This window comes from Rhincodon typus, chromosome 38, assembly GCF_021869965.1.
Source record: "Rhincodon typus isolate 14 chromosome 38, sRhiTyp1.1, whole genome shotgun sequence".
Classification (NCBI taxonomy): Eukaryota; Metazoa; Chordata; class Chondrichthyes; order Orectolobiformes; family Rhincodontidae; genus Rhincodon; species Rhincodon typus.
In genome coordinates, this window is record NC_063369.1 from 20,180,132 (window position 1) to 20,204,275 (window position 24,144).

General features: G+C 43.4%; 2 protein-coding genes across 5 annotated transcripts in view; both read left to right on the plus strand.

Annotated features, from left to right (window-relative positions):
* The window catches only part of LOC109919443 (zinc finger protein Gfi-1b-like), a 36,972-nt gene extending 36,195 nt beyond the window's left edge, over positions 1–777 (plus strand). Inside the window, exon 7 of the mRNA XM_048618014.1 lies at positions 227–777. Within this exon, the coding sequence (XP_048473971.1) occupies positions 227–417 (191 nt within the window). The 3' untranslated portion in view covers positions 418–777. The remainder of the gene's footprint in view (positions 1–226) is intronic.
* A 2,383-nt stretch (positions 778–3,160) lies between these two features.
* The window catches only part of LOC109919444 (volume-regulated anion channel subunit LRRC8C-like), a 29,747-nt gene continuing 8,763 nt past the window's right edge, over positions 3,161–24,144 (plus strand). Inside the window, exons 1-2 of one of the 4 annotated variants that reach the window (XM_020519450.2) lie at positions 3,161–3,326; positions 14,988–15,130. In XM_020519450.2, coding sequence (XP_020375039.2) covers positions 14,993–15,130 — 138 coding nt within the window. In that variant the 5' untranslated portion in view covers positions 3,161–3,326; positions 14,988–14,992. Of the gene's footprint in view, positions 3,327–4,212; positions 4,286–14,987; positions 15,131–16,335; positions 16,386–24,144 lie in introns of those variants that run through there. The other 3 variants (XM_048617957.1, XM_048617958.1, XM_048617960.1) reach the window with 3 other exon arrangements.

A 24,144-nucleotide genomic window follows, 5' to 3' on the forward strand; every position in this document is an offset into this window, starting at 1 on the left:
TGCTAGCACACACTTTCCCACAGGTACTGGATCACTGCTAGCACACACTCCCACAGGTGCTGGATCACACCTAGCATATTCTCACCGTTAATGTACTATTTTAACTCTGATTATTTCATATTGGCAGTTTAGTACTGGTGGTTAAACACTGGTGGTTAAATACTAACAGTTTAGTACAGGTGTAACTTGAGGATGAATATTAATCATCAGCAATGTTGTCTTGCAGGTGAGAAGCCACATAAATGTCAGGTTTGTGGGAAAGCTTTCAGCCAGAGTTCAAATCTCATCACTCACAGCCGGAAACACACTGGCTTCAAGCCTTTCATCTGCTCTGCGTGTGGGAAAGGATTTCAGCGGAAAGTCGACTTGCGGAGGCATCAGGAGACACATACTGGAGTGGATCCTGCTACTGTTTAGCTCAATGGAAGCTTACAGACAGCCAACGAGGAACACACCGCCACCGTGACTCTATCAATGGACAACATACCGGATCTCCAAATCCTCCAATGAGGGGACAGTGTAGTTGGTCACTGAGATGATGATCCAACTGCAAATCAGAACTGTTACAGCACAGGAGGAGGCCACTCAGCCCATTATGCCTGCACCGGCTCTATTCCCCAGGATCAACTTCCTGCCATTTCCCCATATCTCTGCACGGCATTTCTATCCAAGCTGCTCATGCATCAGGACCTGAGAAGAAAGATGCTGACATAAATCCAGTCAATCTAAGACATGAGTCACAATTAGATTGACTTACCTTGTACACTTCAAAATGAAAGACCAGTCTGTTATTTTCCAAGTATTATTGCTTTTTTGACTTTTTTTTTCTCTCTGGGTCATATCTTGACATTTTTGCAAAGTTACTGATTTATTTTGAGAAAGTATTTTGAGTGCAACTAAATGTAAAAGCCCAAAGCATCCAGTTCAGAAAGTGACAGGACAACTTTTCAAGATTCAGCCCTTTAAGACAAGGCTCAACGCTCCTCTTGTAGGGAAACTGTCCTCAGTGAAACATTTGAGAAGAATCAGATCTTCTTAAGACAGAGTGTCTGAGTCAATTTCAGTTTCAATGTTTGTTTAAAGTATCAGTTAGTTAATAAATGACCCAGGCTGAAACTGGATGCAGAGTGCAGACAGTAATGAAAGGCTGCATTCTCACCTTGTCAAAGGGACTTTTCACTCAATTCCGGCTCCTTGGACCTGATCATCACCACTGACCATCATCGCGATCAGACACTGACCATCACTGTGATCAAACACTAACCATCACTGTAATCACTGACCATCACCACAATCAGTCACTGACCATCACTATGATCACTGACCGTCATCATAATCAGACACTGACCATCGCCACGATCAGACACTGACCGTCACCATGATCAGACAGTGACCACCACCGCAATCAGACACTGACCGTCACTGTGATCAGACAGTGACTGTCACAATGATCAGTTACTGACCATCACTGCGATCAGACACTGACCATCACCGCGATCAGACACTGACCATCACCGTGATCAGACACTGACCGTCACCGTGGTCAGACACTGACCATCACCATAATCAGACACTGACCATCACCATGGTCAGACACTGACCATCATTGTGATCAGACACTGACCGTCACTATGATCAGACACTGACCGTCACAGTGGTCAGACACTGACCATCACCATAATCAGACACTGACCATCACCGTGGTCAGACACTGACCATCATTGTGATCAGACACTGACGTCACTATGATCAGACACTGACCATCACCGCGATCAGACACTGACCATCACCATTATCAGACACTGACCATCACTGTGATCAGACACTGACCATCACCACGATCAGACACTGACCATCACCATTATCAGACACTGACCATCACTGTGATCAGTCACTGACCATCACCATAATCAGACACTGACCATCGTGATCAGACACTGACCATCACCATTATCAGACACTGACCATCACCGTGATCAGACACTGACCATCATTGTGATCAGACACTGACCATCACCATTATCAGACACTGACCATCACCATGATCAGACACTGACCATCATTGTGATCAGACACTGACCATCACCATTATCAGACACTGACCATCACCATAATCAGACCCTGACCATCATTGTGATCAGACACTGACCATCACCATTAACAGACACTGACCATCACCGTGATCAGACACTGACCATTACCATAATCAGACACTGACCATCACTGTGATCAGACACAGACCATCACCATTATCAGACACTGACCATCATTGTTATCAGACACTGACCATCATTGTGATCAGACACTGACAATCACTGTGATCAGACACTGACAATCACTGTGATCAGACACTGATTGTCACCACATGCAGACACTGACATCACTATGAGCTGACACTGACCATCATTCAAAGACAGGCGACCACCATGATCAGATGGTGACTGTCACTGTGCTCAGACACTTACCATACTATGACCAAACCATGACTACCACTGACCAAATACCCTTCATCTTGACGGGTGGAGTTTGTCGTGATGTCAGTTTAACCTCTCATGAACTAACTGTCTCATACGACAGCATGCACTCTCAGTTTTACTGACAAGCTCTTGTAAGGAACCTTAACAAATGGCTTCTGGAAGACCACACAGATAACATCTGTCACAATTCCCCTATCCATTTGTCACAGAACTCCTCAAAAAAAGTTAATCAGATTAAATGTGATCCAATCTTCCCAAATCCACATCGACACCCTCTCATCAGTTCAGACCACTCCTAGGCTTAATCACTTGGTCACTAACAATAGATTCCAGTCACTTTCCACCTTTGTTATAGTGCAGGATATGAAACATCCCATTTTCACACAGCCAGCTCCCACAAACAACAATGAAATTTTATTGACTTTATATTAGCTGAAGGATAAAAATTGGCTGGGACACTGATAATATATCTTCTACTCTCCCGATAGTGCCATGGATCATTCATGCCAATCTAGGAGGGGACTTGGAACTTGGTTTAATATCAAGTATGATGTAGAGCTGAGGCAATCTCTGCTTCGTCATGTTGATTGACTAGTGGGTGGGATTTCCTCAAACTGGGCCCCACACACCCTACTGGCCAGAACAATGCTCTTTCTGGTATAGGCAAAACTCTCCCACAACAGAGCAACAGCTGACTATTTCAGGAGAAGTTTGACGTAGTGTGGTGAGGAATTGAAGCTGCAAACTGTCTGAGTAAAGCACTGACTGAGGAGTTCCCTGCACCGTCTATTGACTGACTCCTTGTTAAAGACAAGTTTAGATCAGTTCAGCAATGTGTGGTTACTGACGGTAAGCAGGAGTTGGTCTGACTAAAATGCTGCTGTTTGTTTCTTTGGCATTTGTTTCTGGTTCCATTTTTCTTTTCTTTCTTTCTCTGCTCCTCTCCTTTCTCTTACTTCCCCTCCCTTTCTCTTTCTCTCCTTTTCTTTCTCTACCTTTCCCCTTTCATTCCCTCTCTTTCACTTCCTTTTCTTTTTCTCTACCTTTCGTCTTTCTCTCTCTTGCTCTTTCATTCTCCCTCTCTTTCTTCCTGTCTTCTTCTAGTTCCTTCTCTCTATCTCATTCCTTGCCATCTCTCTTCATTTTCTTTGTCTTACTGTCTCCTGATCTTTCTCTACATTGTATCTTTCTTCTCCCTCTCTTTCCCTCACTCTTTCCTTCCCTCATTCCTCCATTTCTTTCTCTGTTCCCTCTCTTTTCTTTCCTCTCAATCCTTCTCCTTTGTTATTCTCTCCTGATCTTCCTCTCTCTACATTTCATCTTTCTCTCTCTCTTTCCCTTGCTTTTCTCTTCCATCTCTTTATTCCTCTTTATCTCATTACACTGTTTCTTTCTGTTTCTCTTTATTTCCATTTCTCTCTCTCTTTTCCTTCCTTTCCCCTTTGCTCCCCTTGCCCTGAAGCCTGAGCAGACTTATACCGGGTTTTAACTGTTCTTCCTTAAGCTATCCTCTAACCTCCTGCTTGAGATAATGCCATTTATTCGGGACAAAGTGAGTTTGAAGATGGGAGGTGGATGAGCATGCGTGGAGTGTGCAGTGTTGGGGTGGGTTGTGGTGGGAGGGTGAGGGAGCAGAGTGGAAGTGTATGTGAGGGGAAGGGTGGGGGTCTGCAATGATAGGGTAGAGTGGGCAAGTGAAAGACAACTGACAGAAAAAGACTGAAGGCAACCAGACAAAACTAAAGCTTTTGAGTCGAGAACTCTTCACAACAACATTGAGTTAAATGCTGCCTTCACTCAGGGAAAAGGTGTGTCACTTGATTCAATTGTTATAATTATTTTGAATGTTGGGTGGGTTCCAAACTGCACAATTCTAACCAAAATCTTGATGGAATTTGCTCAAATATCTTTCATGATGAACAGTAGCTATCAGGCTGCAGATTGACAGTTGACATAGATTTCTCTGCACTGTACTCCCTCTCCCTCTCTCATTTCCTGTGCTATATTCCCCACTCTTGGCTTTGAATAGTTTTATTCAAATTCAAGCTTCAAACATTCTCATCAGTCGAAATGACTTCCTCTGCAGCAGAATGGCGACTGGACAGGCTTTCCAGCTTCAAACTGGCTCTCGGCCTATCATGACTCAACTTCCGGGGAACTGCATGCTCTCCTACTCGGCAAAAATGACCCAGAATGTTAGCATTCAAATGAGATCATTCAATCCATTTGGAAGAGCAACGTGGTCAAGGTCCACTTCTGCATTTAATGCCTGGCACGGTGGTAAATGGTTAGTTAGCACTTCTGCCTCACAGCGCCAGGGACCTGTGTTCAATTCCACTCTCAGGTGACTGTGTGTGGAGTTTGCACGTTCTCCCCGTGTGTGCATGGGTTTTCTCTGGGTGCTCCAGTTTCCTCCCACAGTCCAAAGATGTGCTGGTTAGGTGGATTGGCCATGTTAAATTGTCCAAAGTGTCCAGGGATGTGCAGACCAGGTGGCTTAGCCGTGGTAATCATGGGGTTGCAGAATAGAGTGGAATGCTCTGCGGAGGGTCGGTGCAGACTTGATGGGCTGAAAGGCCTAAGGCCTCTATCTGCACTGTAGGGATTCTATGTCATGGAAATGATAATGGTCTACTAGTCAATCGCTTGTCACAGATTGATTAACTCTGTAGGTTAGTTTCAGTTTAAACAGTAAATACGTTATAAGTTATGAAGCAGACATTAGGATAACCAACTGATTTCTGTGTGTGTGCACAGCTTACAAATTTACAGCAGACTAACCATCAGGTAGAGTTCCCACATTGTATACACACAGCATATACAACCCTTAAAGGCAAGGTACACATACAGAACCCCACTCATTCCCTGTGCCCCTGCAACTTTTTAAAATTCCCTTTGGAATCTGCATCCATGGAATCGGACAGCATGCTCCAAATCTAATCCATTTGCTGTGTAAATGTTCTTTTCTCATCTCGCCCCTGATTGATTTACCAATCACCTTAAATTGGAACTTATTTTTCATCAATGTTTTGCATTTGAAACAGTAGTTAGAATGTTCAAGGCCAGGCTTTCGAATCATAGAATCCCTACAGTGTGGAAAGAGGCCATTTGGCCTATCAGGTCTACACCAACCGTCCAAAGAGTGTCCCATCCAGACCAGCCCCTACCCTATTGCTGTAACCCCATATATACTGTGGCTAATCCACCTAACCTGCACATCCCTGGAAATTTCACAATTTAGCATGGCCAAGCTTTAGCTTTCTTCCAAGACATTAATTCAAATTGCAAAAGTTGAGGCCCCAGCATTGATTCCTGTGGCGCACCACTCATTACGTCTGGTCAACCATAAAGTGACCCAGTTGTCCCAATTATCCGCATACTCTCCCTTTAGCTGTCGGTCATTCATATTCACTCACAGGATGTGAGCGTTGCTGGGCAGGCCAGCATTTATAGCCCTTCCCTAACTGTCCTTTTAGAAGGAGGCAATGAACAGCCTTCTTGAACCACTGCAATCCATTTTGTGTGGGGATACCCAAGTGTTGTGTGTGACAGGTTAAAAGTATAGATTCTAAAATTGGATGATTTAAACCCACACTCCCTGATCCTTACCTAAGATTGCTGACGAAGTGTGGGAATGGGCATGATGACATAAAGTCAAAGAGACCTACTGCACAGAAAAGGATCCTTCAGCGCATCACGTTCATACTGGTCAAAATCAACCAACAAACTATTCTAATCCTATTTTCCAGCACTTGGCCCATAGCCTGTATGCCTTGACATTGCAAGTGCACATCCAAACGCTTCTTAAATGTTATGAGGGTATCTGCCTCTACCATTCTTACAGGCAGTGAGTTACAGATTCTTACTACCCTCTGATGAAAATGTTTTGCTTCTGCCCCTTATTTTATATCTATGTCCCCAGATCTTAGGGATCTTCATCAAGGGGAAGGGTTTCTTCCTGTGTACCCTATCTATGACCCTCATAATTTTATGCATCTCAATCATGTCCCCTCTCAATCCCCATCAATTCTGGGCAAAAGTCACTGAACCTGAAACGTTAACTCTGGTTTCTCTCCACAGATGCTGCCAGACCTGCTGAGCTTTTCCAGCAACTTCTGTTTTTGCCCCTCTCAATCTCCTCTACTCTAAGGAAAACAATCCCAGTCTGTTCAATCTCTCTTCAAAGCTGAAACTCTCCAGCAGCAGGCAACATCCTGCAAATCTCTTCTGCACCCTCTCCAGCGCTTTCACATCCCTTTGGTAATGTGGATTCAAGAACGGGACACAAAACTTTATCTGTGGCCTAACCAAAATTTTACACAGTTCCAGCATAACCTTCCTGCTCTTAAACTCTACACCTCAAACAATAAAGGCAAGTATACCATATGTTTTCTTAAACCACTTTATCCACCTGTCCTGATACCTTATCAGGGAGTGGCATGGTGGCTCAATAGTTAGCATTGCTGCCTCAACAGCAGGGACCTGGGTTTGATTCCACCCTCAGGCAACTGTCTGTGTGGAGTTTGCATGTTCTCCCTGTGTCTGCATGAGTTTCCTCCGGTTTCCTGCCACAATCCAAAGATGTGCACGTTAGGTGGATTGGCCATGCTAAATTGCCCATAGTGTTCAAGGATGTGTAGGTTACGTGGATTAGCCATGGGAAATGCAGCGTTACAGGGATAGGAGATTGGCCATGCTAAATTGCCCATAGTGTCCAGAGATGTGCAAGCTAAGTGGGTTTGCCATGGGAAATGCAGGGTTATTGGGATAGGATAGGGGTGGGTTTGAATGGGATGCTTTTTGGAGGGTTGGTGTAGACCTGATAGGCCTGCTTCCACCCTGTAGGGATTCTATTGATTCTCAACCATCACCCTCTGGATGTGTGACTAATTCAATGTGTCAAAGCCAAAGGAGATTTTGATCTGTCCTTTTTCACCACGTGACCCTCAGTGTATAATGATGAGGGTAATCAGCAACAAGCTTCACAATTTCTGTTGCAATGGAATGAGCTATCTTACCCAGCAATTTCCAGGGAAAAGTTGAGATAAAGAGATAAATCATCAGATTTCATTATTGATTGATCATGTCGAGAAGCTGTGAGTCACAGTAAAAGTGAAAATAGATTCTCAATGATCATAAACAACGTAATCTCTGTAGGGGATGGGAACAGATTATACAATAGACGCTCACATGTAACAGGAAATAGCTGGACCTCCTGTGTAAACATGTGGTGCCTGTTCTTCAAGAATTCAATAATGATTTGAAGGGTGGGGATGGGGTGGTGGAGGAAATTGTTTTGCTTAATTGAAGGCAGTAATATTAGTGCATGTCAGAGGAACAGAATCAAGTTCACACTCTTCAATGTTCTCCAATAGCACAATGCCCAGTGTTATGCAGTGACAGCCTGTCCCCACCAATACTGTACCCCAGTATTATACAGCGACAGACCTGTCCCCTGCAGTACTATACCCAGTTTAATACAGTGACAAACATGTCCACACCGGTACTGTACCCCAGTGTTATACAGTGACAGACCTAACCCCACCATTACTGTACCCAGTATTATACAGTGACAAACCTGTTCCCACCAGTACTGTACTCCAGTGTTGTACAGTGACCGACCTGACCCCGAGTATTATACAGTAACAAAACTGTCCACACAAGTACTGTACCGCAGTGTTGTACAGTGACAGAGATTTCCATGCCAGCACTCTACCCAAAAATCTATCCCCACCAGTGTCATATCTAAGTGATATACCATAAGACAATACGAATTAGGAACAGGAGTAGCTGTGTGGCCCCTCGAGCTTGTTCTACCATTCAGTAGGATCATGGCTGATCCGACACTTTTCATGTCCACTTTTCTCCCTGTTGCCCATAACCCTTGATTCCCTAACAGATCAAGAATCTCTATCAGTCTTAAATATTTAAGACTCTGCCCCCATAGCTTCCATGGCAAGGAGTTCCAAGGAACTTGTTTTAAATGAGATAGAGAGGAAGGTAAAAGAGTTGCATTACTAATCAGGGAGAATGTCACATCTGCACTCAGAGAGGACATACTAGAGATCTCATCCACTGAGGCAGTAGGGGTTCATTTCAAAAAAATAAGATGGGTGCAATCACTATGATAGAAATATACTACAGGTCCCCCACCAGTCACCGAGACATTGAGGAACAAAATATGTAGGCAGATTATGGAAATATGCAATAAAGACAGAATTGTCATAGTGGGTGACTTTAACTTCCCCAGTATTTCCCAACTGGGATTCCCTTAGAGCAAGAGGCTTAGACGAGGCAAAATTTGTTAAGTGCATCCAAGAGGATTTCTCAAAGCAGCGTGTGGATAGGCCAACTAGAGGAGGGGCCATACTTGTACTAGCTAATGAGCCTGGCCAGGTGACTGACCATTCAGTGGGAGAGCATTTTGGAAACAGTGATCACAACTCCTTAAGATTTAAGGTAGCTACAAGGATAAAAGTCAAGACCTTGTGGCAAGGTACTAAATTGGGGGAGGGCAAATTACGTCAGTATTAGGCAGAAGCTAGAGAGTGTTAATTGGGAGGAGCAATTATTAGGCAAGTCCACATTTGACATGTGAGAACTGTTTAAAGACCTGCTGATGAGTATTCAGGCCTGGCATGTTCCAGTGAGGAGGAGGAACAAGGATGGCAAGGCAAGGAACCTTTGGAGAATGAGGAAGGTTAGGAATTTAGTTAAAAGGAAACAAGAAGCACACGTAAAGTTTTGATAGAAGTCTATTAAATTTTGAGATGCATAAATAGGTTGATGGTCAGAATCATTTTTCCAAAGTTGAAATGTCTAAAACTAGGAGCCATGCATTTAAGGTGAGAGCGGGAAAGTTCAGAGGAGAAGTCAGGGGCAAGTTTTTTTACACAGAGAGTGGTAGGAGTGTGGAACATGCTGCCAGGGTGGTGTTGTAGGCAGACATGATAGGGGCTTTTAAGAGACTTTTAGATAAGCACATGAATATGCAAGGAATTGAGGGATATGGACCAAGGACAGGCAGAAGGGATTAGCTTAATTTGGCATCATATTCGGCACAACATTGTGGGCCACAGAGCCTGTTCCTGCTCTGTACAATTCTATGTGCGATGTTCTATGACTTGCAAACCTCTGAGAGAAGAAATTCCTCTTCATCTCAGTCTTAAATTGGTGCCCCTTAATTCTGAGACTATGCCCTTTGGTCCCAGACTCTTCCATGAGGGAAAGCATCCTCTCATTATTCCCGCTTGGGAACCCTGCAGCCCAATGGTATCAATGTGGACTTCACAAGCTTCAAAATCTCCCCTCCCCCAACTGCATTCCAAAACCAGCCCAGCTCGTCCCCGCCTCCCTAACCTGTCCCTCCTCCCACCTCAAGCCCCACCCCCATCTCCTACCTACTAATGTCATCCCGCCCCCTTGACCTGTCCGGCCTCCCTAGACTGACCTATCTCCTCCCTCCCTCCCCACCTACACTCACCTTTACTGGCTCCATCCCCGCCTCTTTGACCTGTCTGTCTCCTCTCCACCTATCTTCTCCTCTATCCATCTTCTATCCGCTTCACCCTCTCTCCCTACTTATTTCAGAATCCCCTTCCCCTCCACCATTTCTGAAGAAGGGTCTAGGCCCGAAACGTCAGCCTGCCTGCTCCTCTGATGCTGCTTGGCCTGCCGTGTTCATCCAGCTCTACACCTTGTTATCTCATTATTTACCCTGTCAAGCCCCTTAAGAATCCTATATGTTTTAATGAAATCAGCTCTCATTCTTCTAAATTCCAATCCGCAGAGTCCCAACCTGAATTGAATTGAATTATCTTTATTGTCACAAGTACCTAGGTACAATCCTTAGTCACAAAATAGAGAAATGAAGAAAAAAAAGTTACATTACAGTTATACACAGTACAGCCATAAGTCAGAAAAACAAGAGGTTGAAAAGACAAACATCAAAGACTCCCTCTAAGGGCTCTCCACAGCAGACCAGCACAGGAGGCCTCCACGTGGTCTGATTGCTGGCTGCTGCTGCGCCCCGCACTGGGCTGCTACCCCGACCTCACACTGGGCCACTGGTTGCTAGTGTCCCTCCTTCGGGCCGCTGGTCAATGGCTTACCCTACTTCAGGCTGCGATACGGGCATTCAGTCCATTGAATCCACACCGCTCCTCCAAAGAGCATCCGACCAGACCCAGCCCTTGACCACTAGACTATCCCCCAAACCATGGCTAATCCACTTAACCTTCAGACACCATGGGCAATTTAGCATAGCCAATCCATCTAACCTGCACATCTTCGGACGATGTGAGGAAACCAGAGCACCTGGAGGAAACTCACGTAGATATGGGGAGAACATGCAACCTCCTCACAGATGGACACCTGAGGCTGGAATTGAATCCAGGTCCCTGGCACTGTGAGGCAGCAGTGATAACTACTGTGCCTCCATGCCACTCCTAACTTTTCTCTATTTAAATAATACTGTTCTTTTGTTCTCCCTTCCAAATGAACAACTTCACATTTTCCCACATTATACTGCACTTGCCAAATTTTAGCTCACCTACTTTAATGTATAAATGTATATGTAAGTCATTGGTATCCCTCTCATAACCTGCCATTTCATCTATTTCTCCTTCACTTCTCAACATCCTACGCTGCAGTGAAAAAAGTCCCAGCCTATCCAGGCTTTCCTTATATCTTAAACCTTCCATATCCAGCAACATCCTGGTACTCTTCTGAGCCCGCTCCAGTTTGACAATATCCTTCCTGTAACTGGGCGACCAGAACTAGACACAGTATTCCAAAAGAGGCCTCACCAATGTCTTGTACAACCTCAACATAACGTCCCAACTCCTATACTCAAAGGGCTGAGCAATGAAGGCAAGTGTGCCAAACACCTTTCTAACCATCCTGTCTATATGTGACACAAACTTTAAGGAATTATGTACTTGCACTCCTAGGTCCCTCTGCTCCACAACACCACCCAAGGCTCTACCATTAGTTGTGTATGCCCTACCTTTGTTTGTTGTACTAAAATGCAATACCTCGCATTTATCCAGATTGAACTCCATTTGCCATTTTTTTAGCCCATTGACCCATTTGATCAAAATCCCTTTTGTAATCTTAGAAAACCTTCTTCACTGTCTACAATGCCACCAATTTTAGTGTCATCCACAAATTTAATAACTATACCTTCTATATTCTCATCCAAATCATTTATATAAATGACAAACAAAAGAGGATCCAGAATTGATCCCTGTGGAACACCATTGGTGTCAGGCCTCCAGCCTGAAAAGCAACCCTCCACCACCACTCTCTGTCTCCTGCCACTAAGCCAATTATGTATCCAATTGGCAAGCTCACCCTGAATCCCATGTGAACTAACTTAACTAATTAGTTTATCATGCGAAACCTTGTCATAGGCTTTACTAATATCCAAATAACCAACACCTACTGATCTGCCATCATCAACCTTTTTGGTAACTTACTCAAAAAACCCAATCAAGTTTGTGAGACACGATTTTCCTCATACAAAACCATGCCGACTATCCCTAATCAATTTTTTTCTCTCTAAATGTTCATAAATCCCATCTTTTATAATCAGCTCCAACAATTTACCCACAACTGAAGTCAGGCTTCATATATTTCTTCCTTACTGGGACATATTTTTGCTGAGAGTTATGAATTATCCCCTTAAATATCTGCTACCGATTACTTATTGTCATTCCTGGTGATCTTTCCGCCTAGATCAGACAGAGACCTGACTCCGCAAGTACTACAGACCAGTCTCATACAGTGACAAACCTATCCCCACCAGTACTGTACCCAAGTGTTATACAGTAACAGATCTGTCTTAACATGTAATATTTCCCATGATTATACAAAAATCTGTTAGTTGGTAGTACAGATACCAAGCCTGGTGACCACTTTGAATAAATTCTTGCATTAAAAATTTATTTTGACGCCGAGTGTCTTTCAGTGATTCAGTCTATGGTTGACCCTGCCTTATCTCCCTATCTGTAAGCACCAGCACATTGTAGAGCTATCAGAGTGGGTCAGTCACTATCTGAAACATTCCCCACCCAACTGACAATTGGCCATGTGGGGCTAGGCAAAGGGGTCCAGAGGAGAGTTTGGCAGGTCTGCTTATAGGTTGCTGGGATACCTAGTCAGTGGTAAGGGTGTAAGTCAGCAAGTGTTATATTTGAGGGTTGAAAGAACCACCACATGTTTATGAGGCACCTTTAATGTGGAGAATATGGAGGGATTTCACAGAGGAGTGACAAATTCAGACTAGTTCAGCTACAAAGTCAGGGAGGAGGAAATTGAGAAGAGGGACTGATATTTAAAGAGATTCCATTTCTTTTGTGCTTTGCATTAGCTGAGGACGCTCGTAAAATAATTGTCAGCCATTTGAATACTCTTGAAATTTAGCCACTGTTGCCAGAGACACAGTAAATGATTGTGCACAGTAAGCTCCCACAAACAGCATGTGTTAATGGCCATTTAATATGTTTTAAATTAATGCTGAGGGATTAATGTGGGAAACTGAAAAACAACTGGGTTGGTGGGGAGTGGGAGTCTTACAGAGAAATAGTGGCAGGAGGCAGTGGGGGGAAAGATAGGGTGGAAGGGAGTGAGGGACAGGCAACTGAGCATTAGGCAAGTGGAGATGTAGGGGTTAGGGGTTGTAAATAAGACTAGCATTGGACTGATTGAGGATGGGAAGTGAACAAATGGTGAGATAGTTGAGCTGGAGCTGCAGGGGTAAAATAGCAATTTGAATTTGGGATGCAGGGAGTGAGGTTTGGTGTTGAGATGCAGGGAGTGTGGTTTGATGTTGATTTGAGAGTGGAAGAACACTTCAGCCTGAATGTGAGCCTGGCAACAGAGGTACAGTTAGTGGCCTGGTCACAGAGTGTCTGATGAAGGCCTAAGGCACTAAGTTCTGAAGAAGGGTCACTGCACCCAAAAAGTTAACTCTGATTTCTCTTCATGGATGTTGCCAAACCTGCTGAATTTTTCCAGCAGGTTCTGTTTTTGTGTCTGCTTACCAGCATCTGCAGTTCTTTCAGGATTTTGTTTTGCCTAAGGCACTAGTCTTCCTGGTGCAGCAGGACGAATGGTCATAAACCCAAATGTTAGAGAAACTAACCTGAACCTGTCTGTCACCGGTTTGTCTACGATGGACCTCTGTCACTGTCTCTCTCTTCTGCACCCTAACTCTCTATCTCCACCCACCCCTTCACTGTCTCTCAATCTCTCTCTTTTCATTTCTCTCTCTCTTACTCTAACTCATAGTTCCCTCTCTTGCCCCCATCTTTCTCCCAGGGCCTCCTCCTCTCTGTCTCTCTCTTGGTTTCTTTTTGTTCCTCTCTCTTTCTGTTTGCCTCTCTCGCTCTCTATATCTCTCTCTCCCTATCTTTCTCAAATTATTAGGCCTCCTGTTCCATTGTTGGCTACACCAGCTACAGGGGTATTAGTTAACACTCTGCATTAAAACAACGCCAGTCCAATAAAAGGCTGTCTGTCCTGGGCACAATGCTGAGCTGGGCATTCTGTTGACAGCCAAGGCTCCAGTAAAAAGCTGGGCTCTCAGACAGCTGATCCAGTTGTGAACTTCCAGCACCAGTCCTCTGAGGCACCAAGCCATGAAGGACGTGGGCAAGTGGTTGTTTAATCAGTGGCAGGGTTAATGTCGACTCTGTCCCCAACATCTTCCACTCACTTAGGATGGCCTGTAGCCCAGGAAATGACGGCTCCATCCTGTTGGGCATATCAACTCCTTTTAGGGAACCCAATCCAAACCCATAATACCAAGCACAGGCTCTCGTCCCCCAATCCAGGTACCAGGCTGGAGTATGGGGTATCATTTCTGTCCTAGGCCTTCATGTTCCAGCAAAGCAAGCTAGAGGAACAACACCTCATTTTCCACTTATCCACTTTACAACCTTCATGACTCAATTGGAATTCAACAATTTCAGACAATGAACTCCAACATTTTGATTACACCCCCTTCCCCACGTCACATGTCTGGTTTTCATGTGTTTGCTCTCAGTAGAGTTTATCTATTTTCTACCATTAACACCCACTCTTCAATCTATATCTCTTCTCTACTAACATTAGCACTCCCTTTGTCTTTTGCTGTTGGCATCCTCACCATTTGCTCCATTGTTTTTCCTTCTCTTCTGTCAACAGCATAAAAACCAACATTTTCTAGTCCTCCACTTCAGGTTAGAAGAAAAGTCATACTGGACTCAAAACATTACCTCTGGTTTTCTCCCTCCACAGATGAAAGACCTACTGAGTTTCTCAAGCACTTTCTGTTTTCATTTCAGATCTTCAGCATCTGCAGTATTTTGCTTTCATTTATCCAGGGGTCCCTGCCCAAACCTGTACCAGCTTCATCTCCAAGACCTGACTGTAGGATGAGTGGGTCAATGGCCCCTGTAAAGGATGAGACCAGATCTGATGGGTCGTGAGCATTTGTGTCTGAGTGGAATGTATTTCCCTTTGTAGAGAGGATGATCCCACTGACAGAGTTGAAACAGTTCGCAGACCAGCAACCAGCATTCCGGGTGCTGAAGCCCTGGTGGGATGTATTTACAGAGTATATCTGTGTGGCAATGTTGATGATCGGGGTCTTCGGGTGCACATTGCAGGTAAGGAACTGACACAGTCACCTCAGCATTGATAGTCTTGCCGACAGGGTTACAAGCAATATACATTCACTGGATCAGAATAGACGCAGTCAGGATCAATAAATAAATAGACACACAAACACAGAATCAACACACACACACATATAAACACAGGGTCAGTATACACACACACAGAGGATGAATTATACACAGGAGTAGTGGACACACACAAGCAATATACATGTGTGCACTCATGCATGCGTACACACACAGGATCAGTATACACATATGATTAGTACATACTGTCACAAAGAATATACGTAGAAGCAATGGCCTAGTGGTATTATTGCTGGACTATTAATCTAGAGACCCATGCAATGTTCTTGGGATGTGAGTTCAAATCCTGCCATGGCAATTGGTGGAATTGTATTTAATAAATAATGTAATGATGATACTGAAACCATTGTTGATTGTTGGGAAAACCCATCTGATTGACTAATGTATTTTAGGGAAAGAAACTGTCATCCTAACCTAGTCTGGCCTACATGTGACTCCAGACCCACAGCAATGTGGTTGACTCTTAACTACCCTCTGGGAAATTAGGGATGGACAATAAATGCTGGTCTAGCCAGTACTGTCCACATCCTATGAATAATCTTTTAATTTTTTTTAAAACACAGGTATTTTCAGGATCAGTATACACACAGGATTAGTGTATATAGACATAAGATCAACATATACACAGACGCACACTCAAGATCAGTGTACACACAGGATTAATGAGCATAGATACAAAAACTACACACACACAAACGCATAGGATCAGTATATACACCCACACTAACACACACACAGAATCAGTCATCACACAGGATTGATATAAACAGATATAAATAATACACACAGGATTGGTATACATACTCTGAGAATCAGTTTACACAGGATTAGTACACACACACACACACACACACACACAGTATACTATTAGAACATGGAAAGATCAGCCTCCTTTTCTTGTATTTGCAACACAGTGAAATTAAAACAATGACCCTCAAAATGACTCTAATAGTTCATAACACCAAATGTATACTTAAAACAAAAATTATTATTTATCATTAATTATTATTAATACTGTATTTATTTTAATACTGTAACTTTTGCAGAACAAAACTAAACAAGTTTTAAGACCAATCTTCCTTGAACAACCTCACTCACACACAGACAGTTTAAGGATTAATTAAAAGAGAAACAAAACAGAAGTAACTGGCCAATTCACGTAAGCAGTTTCAACAATACATGGTATCGCAGGCACATCGGATTGTATCTTACTTGATTTTTGAAGACCCTGGTCAATGAAATAGCTTCCGGTAGGCTCTGAGGAATATTCATTTATTTCTCATAACTGGGGTTCTATTCTCCAAACTTTCAATAAGATAATAACAGAGATAACTAGACAGCAACAATTCTCTTCTGGCAGCCTTTGCAACTATAGCCTTTCTCTCTAAAAAGAGTTCAAAACTAGTTCAAAATTTGGTTTATTTTTCTATTTATTTTCTGTTTATTTTCCAACATTCCATTTGTCAGGTTAATTGGCATCAGTTTCCTTCTGATGGCCTCTTTTAACACCTGAATATCTGCCAGTCTTGGAGCATAATATATCTCTGGACATGAAATGTCCACAGTGTTCTTTGAAAAATAATCAATCTGCAATTAATATCCAGGCCAGGTCCCATAAGCAAAAACAAAATCAGTTTGTTTGTTCTTTTAAAAAAAAGCTGTTGCTCATAGGCCAAATTCACAATTCACAGTTCCAAACAAAAATAAGAAAAACAAAAATAACGAGATCTCAATAATATACACTACATACATACACCGGATCATACAATCAAACACAATCAAAATACAGACATACGCTTCATTAATACACATAATCACACAATGTAGGGGAAAATGCAAAGACTGAATTCAGACGAGTTTACCACTTTGTGGAATACTTCCATTCAGTCTATCATCACGGTCCACTGGAGTAATACGCTGGAAATCCAGCTGGTCAGCATGGCCGAGTTGGACTGAAGGATCTGTTTCCCTGCTGTATGACTCTATGAGTCATCACAAATCTAAAAAAGTTTGATCATCACTGAACTTCCCAACTCTACTGAATTATCAAATTCAGACTGAAAGTATTCATACCACCAGATTTGCATACTTCACGAGAAAAATACAAATTGTGTTTATCAATGGAGTAAAAATAAATTTGCATTACTAACCAATCTATCCCTTTGTAATCCTCCATATTTAAATAAACAGACACATATAATCACGGATTGTGCTTGTTCTTGTTCTTGATCCCTCTTCCAAATGGGAACGGTTTCTCCACATTTATTCTGGCCTATCAGGATTTTGAGCACCTCAATCAAATCTCCTCTCAGCCTCTCTTCTCCAAGGAGAACAGTCCCGGTATTTCCAATCTATTTATGCTACCTATGGCCCTCATCCCTGAAACTATTCTCGTGAATCTTTCCTGCACCCTTTTTAATGCTTACAACCCTTCCAAGTGCAGAGAACTGGAGAAATAATTTCAGCTGAGGCCAAATCAGTTTTTAAACATCCTTGCTTTTGTATTTGATAATCCTACAATTAAAGCCCAAGATATCATACGAATTATTTAACCACTCTCTCAACTTGTCCTGCCATATATAATGTCATATGCTTCATAGAATCATAGAATCCCTACAGTGTGGAAGCAGGCCCTTCGGCCCACTGAGTTCACACCAACCCTCTGAAGAGCATCCCATCCAGACCCACCTCCCTGCCCTATCCCGCAACCCCACATTTCCCATGGCTAAACCACCTAGCCTACAAATCCCTGGGTACTATGGGAAATTTAGCATGGCCAATTCACCTAACTTGCTCATCTTTGGACTGTAGGAGGAAACCCACACAGATATGGGGAGAATGTGCAAACCCCACGCAGACAGTCACCCGAGAGTGGAATTAAACCCGGCTGCTAGGCGCTGTGAGACAGCAGTACTAACCACTGAGCCACCATGACTTAGGGTACACACAGGTCCCTTTGGTCTGCATTCCTTTTAGAGTTCTACCTTTTATTTTGTATAGTCTCCCAATGTTCTTCCTCCCAAAACACATCATCTCACACTTGTTCACATTGAAATTCGTTGAGTCACAGAGTTGTACAACACAGAAAGAGAGCCTTCAGCCCTTGTATCTGCATCAATCACCAAACATCCAGTTATTCCAACCCCATGCAGTTATTGATTTGCTCGCCGAGCTGGTAAGTTTGTTTGCAAACATTTCGGCATCACGCTAGGTAACATCATCAATGCACTTCTCATTAAGCATTGGTGTTGTGTCCCGTTTGTTATTTACGTGTCTTGGTTTGTTGGGCTCACCATTGGCCATACATTCGACCATTAAGACCATTAAGGGAAGTCTGTTGTTGTTCTCCTCCTCTCTAGTGAAGTTTATGTTGGTGAGGATGTTGTTTATGAGTAGATGGGTTTCTTCCAGTTTAGTTTGATACTCACAAATGTGTCATCCACATAGCGGATCCATAGTACTGTTTGGACGGTGGGAAGTGCTGTCCGTTCCAATCTTTGCATTATGGCTTCTGCTATTAATCCTGATATCAGTGATCCGATGGGTCTTCCGTTGATTTGTCCATATATCCTCCTGTTGAAAGTGAAGTGGCACAGATCCAGTAGTTTGAGGGTGCCATGTTTGCTGATGGTGTTGGTGTTGTTGAGTGTCTGTATCCCTGCTCTGTCTAGAAGCGAAGCTAGTGTTTCTTTAGCTAAGGAGATGTTTATGGAGGTAAATAGTGCAGTCATGTTGAAGGAGACCATGATCTCTTTCTCATCAATTCTGGTGTCCTTGATGGGTTGAGGAATTCTTGGGTGGAGTGGATGAGTGGTCTACTAGGTGTTTCAGTCTCCTTTGTAGTTCTTTCGCTTGTCTGTACGTCAGTGTACCTGGCAGTGAGACAATGAGTCTGAGGGGGACTTGTTTACCTTAGGGAGTCCATAGAAGCACGGTGTGTTTGATCCCTCTGGTTTCATTCTCTGGTAATCGAATTTACTTCGATTCAATTCAATGGGTCCCACCATCCAAGCAAAACTATGGGTCCGCTATATGGATAACACATTTGTGATTACCAAACGTGCTAAACTGGAAGAAACTCAGCTACTCAATACCAGTACAAAATTCACTAGGGAAGAGGAGAGCAACAACAGACTTCCCTTCGTAGACATAATGATCGAATATTAGGCCAATGGTGAGCTCCAGACCAGTGTACACAGGAAAGCTACCCATACGGATCAGGTACTCAACTATAATAGCAATCATCCCAATACCCACAAACGAAGCTGCATCAAAGCTCTGTTCAGGTGAGCTGCAACACACTGCAGCATCCTGGAGCTACACAAAGCCGAGGAAGAACACCTATACAGAGTCTTTAGAAACAACAGTTACCCGAAATGCCTAGTCCACCGATATCTACACGACAGACCACAACAGGAAGGCACAACACATCCATTGACACTAGTCACCCTTCCATACATTAAGGATATATCTGAAGTGACCACCTGATTACTCCATCCCCAAGAATCATGGTATCCCACAAACCTACACTATGACAGCTACTTATGAGAATAAAGAATTCGACAACCACAACTAACAGAACCAATGCTATTTATGATACCATGCAAAGACTGCCAAAAACATTACATAGGGCAAACTGGAAGGAAACTATCCATCAGGATTCATGAACACCAACTAGCTACCAAGAGATATGACCAACTATCACTCATTTCAATACACATGGACAAAGAGGGACACCAATTCGATTGGGACAACCTAGCCATCCTAGGACAAGCCAAGCAAAGACACACAAAAATTCCTGGAGGCCTGGCACTCAAATCGGAACTCCATTAACAAACATGTACCAACCAACTAAGAAACAAATCCAGAAGTGATGCCACCCACCCCAACAAACCAAGACACATAAATAACAAGCAGGACAGAACACCAATGCTTCAGCGGAGGCGCACTGATGATGTTACCTAGAATGGTGACAAGACATTTGCAAACAAACTTATCAGCTCAGTGAGCAAGTCAACAACTGGATCAACAAGCCAAGGTACAAATCTTCTCAAAAGGTGGCCTCCCACCCACCCGCCCCTCCCTCCCAACTGACCAACCCCCATCCCAACTCCCTACCTACACTCACCTACTGGCTCCATCCCCACCTTCTTGACCTGTCTGTCTTCTCTCGACCTATCTGCTCCTTTATCCACCTTCCATCATTGCCTCCCCCTCTCTCTATTTATTTCAGAGTCCCCTTCCCCTCCCCCATTTCTGAAGAAGCGTCCAGACCCTAAACATCAGCTTTCCTGCTTCTCTGATGCTGCCTGGCCTGCTGCGTTCATCCAGCTCTACACCTTGTTATCCTCTAAACCTCTGGCTTCCTACCTTAAAACTGTGACCCCGGTTATTTACCCATCTAAAAAGGAGAGGTGTTTCTCCCTCTTTGCCTCTCAGAACTTTGTACACCTCAGTCAGGTTCGCTCCTGGCCTTCTCTACTCTAAGAGACCCCATCTAGAACCAAAAACAGGGATTGCTGGAAAAGCTCAGCAGGTCTGGTAGCATCTGTGAAGAGAAATCGGAGTTAACTTTCGGGTCCGGTTACCCTTCCTCAGAACTGATGACAGCAAAGAAAACAAAGGTTTTTATGCAGAAAATATCGTGGGGGAGGGGCTAAGGCGTAAACAAAAGGTGGGGGGGATAGAACAAAGAGAGAGAAGAACAGTTGGACAGACAAAGGAGTGGATAACAATCTGGCTAGGAGAGTGAAAAGCTATTAGTGGAGACTGTTAGTGGCTAACAATGGATTATGTGTAATAGCAGACTGTGTGATAACAAGGTCTGGCGAAACAGGACATAGGAGAGTTCAAGCCCCAAAGTTATTGAACTCGGTATTGAGTCCAGAAGACTGCAGGGTCCCCAAGTGGAAAATGAGGTGTTGTTCTTCTAGTTTACCCTGAGCTTTGTTGGAGTCTTGCAGCAAGGCTGAGACAGAGAGATTGGCCAGGGAAAAAGGTGATGTGCTGAAGTGGCAAGCAACTGGAAGCTCAGGGTCTGTTTTGCAGGCAGAACACAGGTGCTTTACGAAGCGGTCACCCAGTCTACCCTTCATTTCCCCAGTGTACAGGAGACCACATTGTGAGCAGCAAATACCACCCCACTTGATCTAGTCTGTCTTCATAGCTGAAGCGCTTCAGCAAAACAACATCATGGTGAATCTCTAAATTAAAACAAAGGACTGTGGATACTGGAGGTCTGGAAAATTCAGTTCTGATGAAGAGTTACCAGACTCAAAATGTTAACCCTGTTTTCTCCCCACTGATGCTGTCAGACCTGTTTAGTTTCACCAGCATTTTCTGTTTTTGTTTCATGATAAATCTCCACTGCAGCCTCTTCAGTGCAATCACATCCTTCCGATAGTGTAGGGACCAGAACCGCACACAGTACTCCAGCTGTGGCCAAGCTAAATTATATATAATTGTACCATAATCTCCCTTCTCTTGTATTCAGTGCCTTGACAAATGCCTTCTTAACCAATTGTCTTATCCAACTGTCCTACTGCCTTCAAGGATCTGTGAACATGCACATCGAGGTCCATCTGATAGTCTCTGTTTCCTAGGGTTCTACCATTCATCATGTACTCCCTGCCGTATTAGTCTTTCCAAAATGCATCACCTCATACTTTTGGATTAAGTTCCATTTGCTACAGGTCAGCCCATCAGGCCAGTGGTCTATACTGTCATGTAGTCCAACCTCCTTATGATTTACCATACCACGAATTTTCAAGTTATCTGAGAATTTACTCACCATGTCTCCTACAGTCATGTCTAGATCACTAATATACACAACAAACAGCAAAATACCCAGTAAAATACCCAGTACCTAACCCTGTAGAATCCCATTGAACACAAGTTTCCAGTCACAAAAACACTCTTTGACCATCACCCTCTGCTTCCTACCACTAAGTCAAATTTTGGATCCAATTAGCCAAATTTCCCTGGATCCCATGGAGTCTTAGCTTCCAAACCAGTCTGCTATGCAAGACACTGTCAGAAGTCTTACTGGAGTTCATGTAGACAGCATAAACTGCATTACTCTCATCTGTACACCTAGTCACTTCAAAAATGTCAATCAAATTTGTCAAACAAAGCCATGCTGACTGTTGTTGATTAATCCTTGTCTCTCTAAGTAGAGATTAATTTCGTCCCTCATCATTTTTTTCAATAGTTTCTCTACCACTGTTGTTATATTCACTGGACGGTATTTTCCTGGTTTATCCCTAACATCTTTCTTTTTTATTGATACCACTTAACTGTTCTCCAGTCCTCTTGAATCTTTCCTGGGGCCAGACAGCATTAGAAAATTAATGTCAGGGCTCCTGCAATCTCCACCTTTGCCTCCCACAGCAGCCTGTAATATACCTCATCTGGGCCTGTGGGTTTCTCCACTTTCAAGTCTGCTATAACTGCTAGTACCCCTCCCTCTCACTGCTAATTTATTCATGGATATCACAGCCCTCCTGCTTCTCTACAGTCAACACAGGTATAAAATACTTATTTAAAACCTCATCTTTGCCTTCTGGCTCCACACACAGATTACCACTTTGATCCTGAACGGGCCCTACTTGCTCCCTGGTTATTATCTTGTCTCCAATATACTTGTAGCACCTTTGGACCTTCCTTAATATTACCTGCCAATATTTTCTCATGTCACCTCTTTGTCCTCCTAATTGTGTTAAGCAACACCATTCCCCCCGCACCACACCACACCATGCACTTTCTACACTCCTATAGAGAATCCGCTGCTTTGAGCCTTCAGTATCTCTCTTCCTTTATATCCTTAACTTCTAGGGTTCTCACGATTTGTTGGTCCCACTTTGACCTTCATGGGAACATGCTGGCCTTACACTCTCGCTAGTATACTTTTGAATATCTCTCACTGCTGTGGTGTGGATTTTCCTGCAGATAGCTGCTCCCAGTCCACTATGACCAGATCCTTAGTAAAATCAGCCATCTGTCAACTCAGAATGTTTACTTCTGGTCCATCCTTACCCTTATCCATAACTTTCTTAAATCTGACTGAACTATTCCCCCACTGCCACATCTACCACTTGCCTAGCTTCATTCACCAAAATTAAATATAGCAAGCTCCCTCTTTTGGAGAACCTTTTGCATGCTGGTTTAAACCACTCTCGCGGCGATATTGTAAGATTCCACATCCAGTAAACTTTTCAGTTTTTGTTTATCCCAGTTAATTTTGGAGAAGTTAAAATCCTCTACCAAAATACTATCCACTTCTCTGAGATCTATCTTTCTATCTCTCTCTCTCTGACTGTTTGGGAGTTTACAGCACACTCTCGGTAAAGTTCTTGCTGCCTCTTTGTTTTTAGCTTCTACCCATATGGCCGCATTTGGGGAACCTTCTAAGATATCATCCCTCCTTACTGCAGTAATTGACTCGCTAATCAATAGTGAAGAACCACATCCTCTTTTATACCCCTTCCTGTTTCACTTGAAGATTCTATACCCAGAATATTGAACAGCCAGTTCTGCCCTTCCGTCAACCATATCTCCCTGAAACCACATCCACATGTGTTAATCAACATCCTCAATTCATCTCCTTTACCCGCAAGGCTCCTAGAATTAAAATAAATGCCATCTACCTTGCCATGCTCCCTTCTGCCTCAACTTGACTACATACACTCTGGCTTTCAGACTGACTTGGTTCTTCTTCTACATTTATCTGTGCATCACCCCCTAAAGCACCTCCACTCTGTGCCCCATCCTCCTGCTAAATTAGTTTAAACCTCCAGTGACTAGAAAATAGCAAGAACTGCAGATGCTGGAGGTTTAAGTCAATACAGTGTGGAGCTGGAGGAACACAGCAGGTCAGGCAGCATCAGAGAAGCAGGAAAGTTGACGTTTCGGGTTTACAC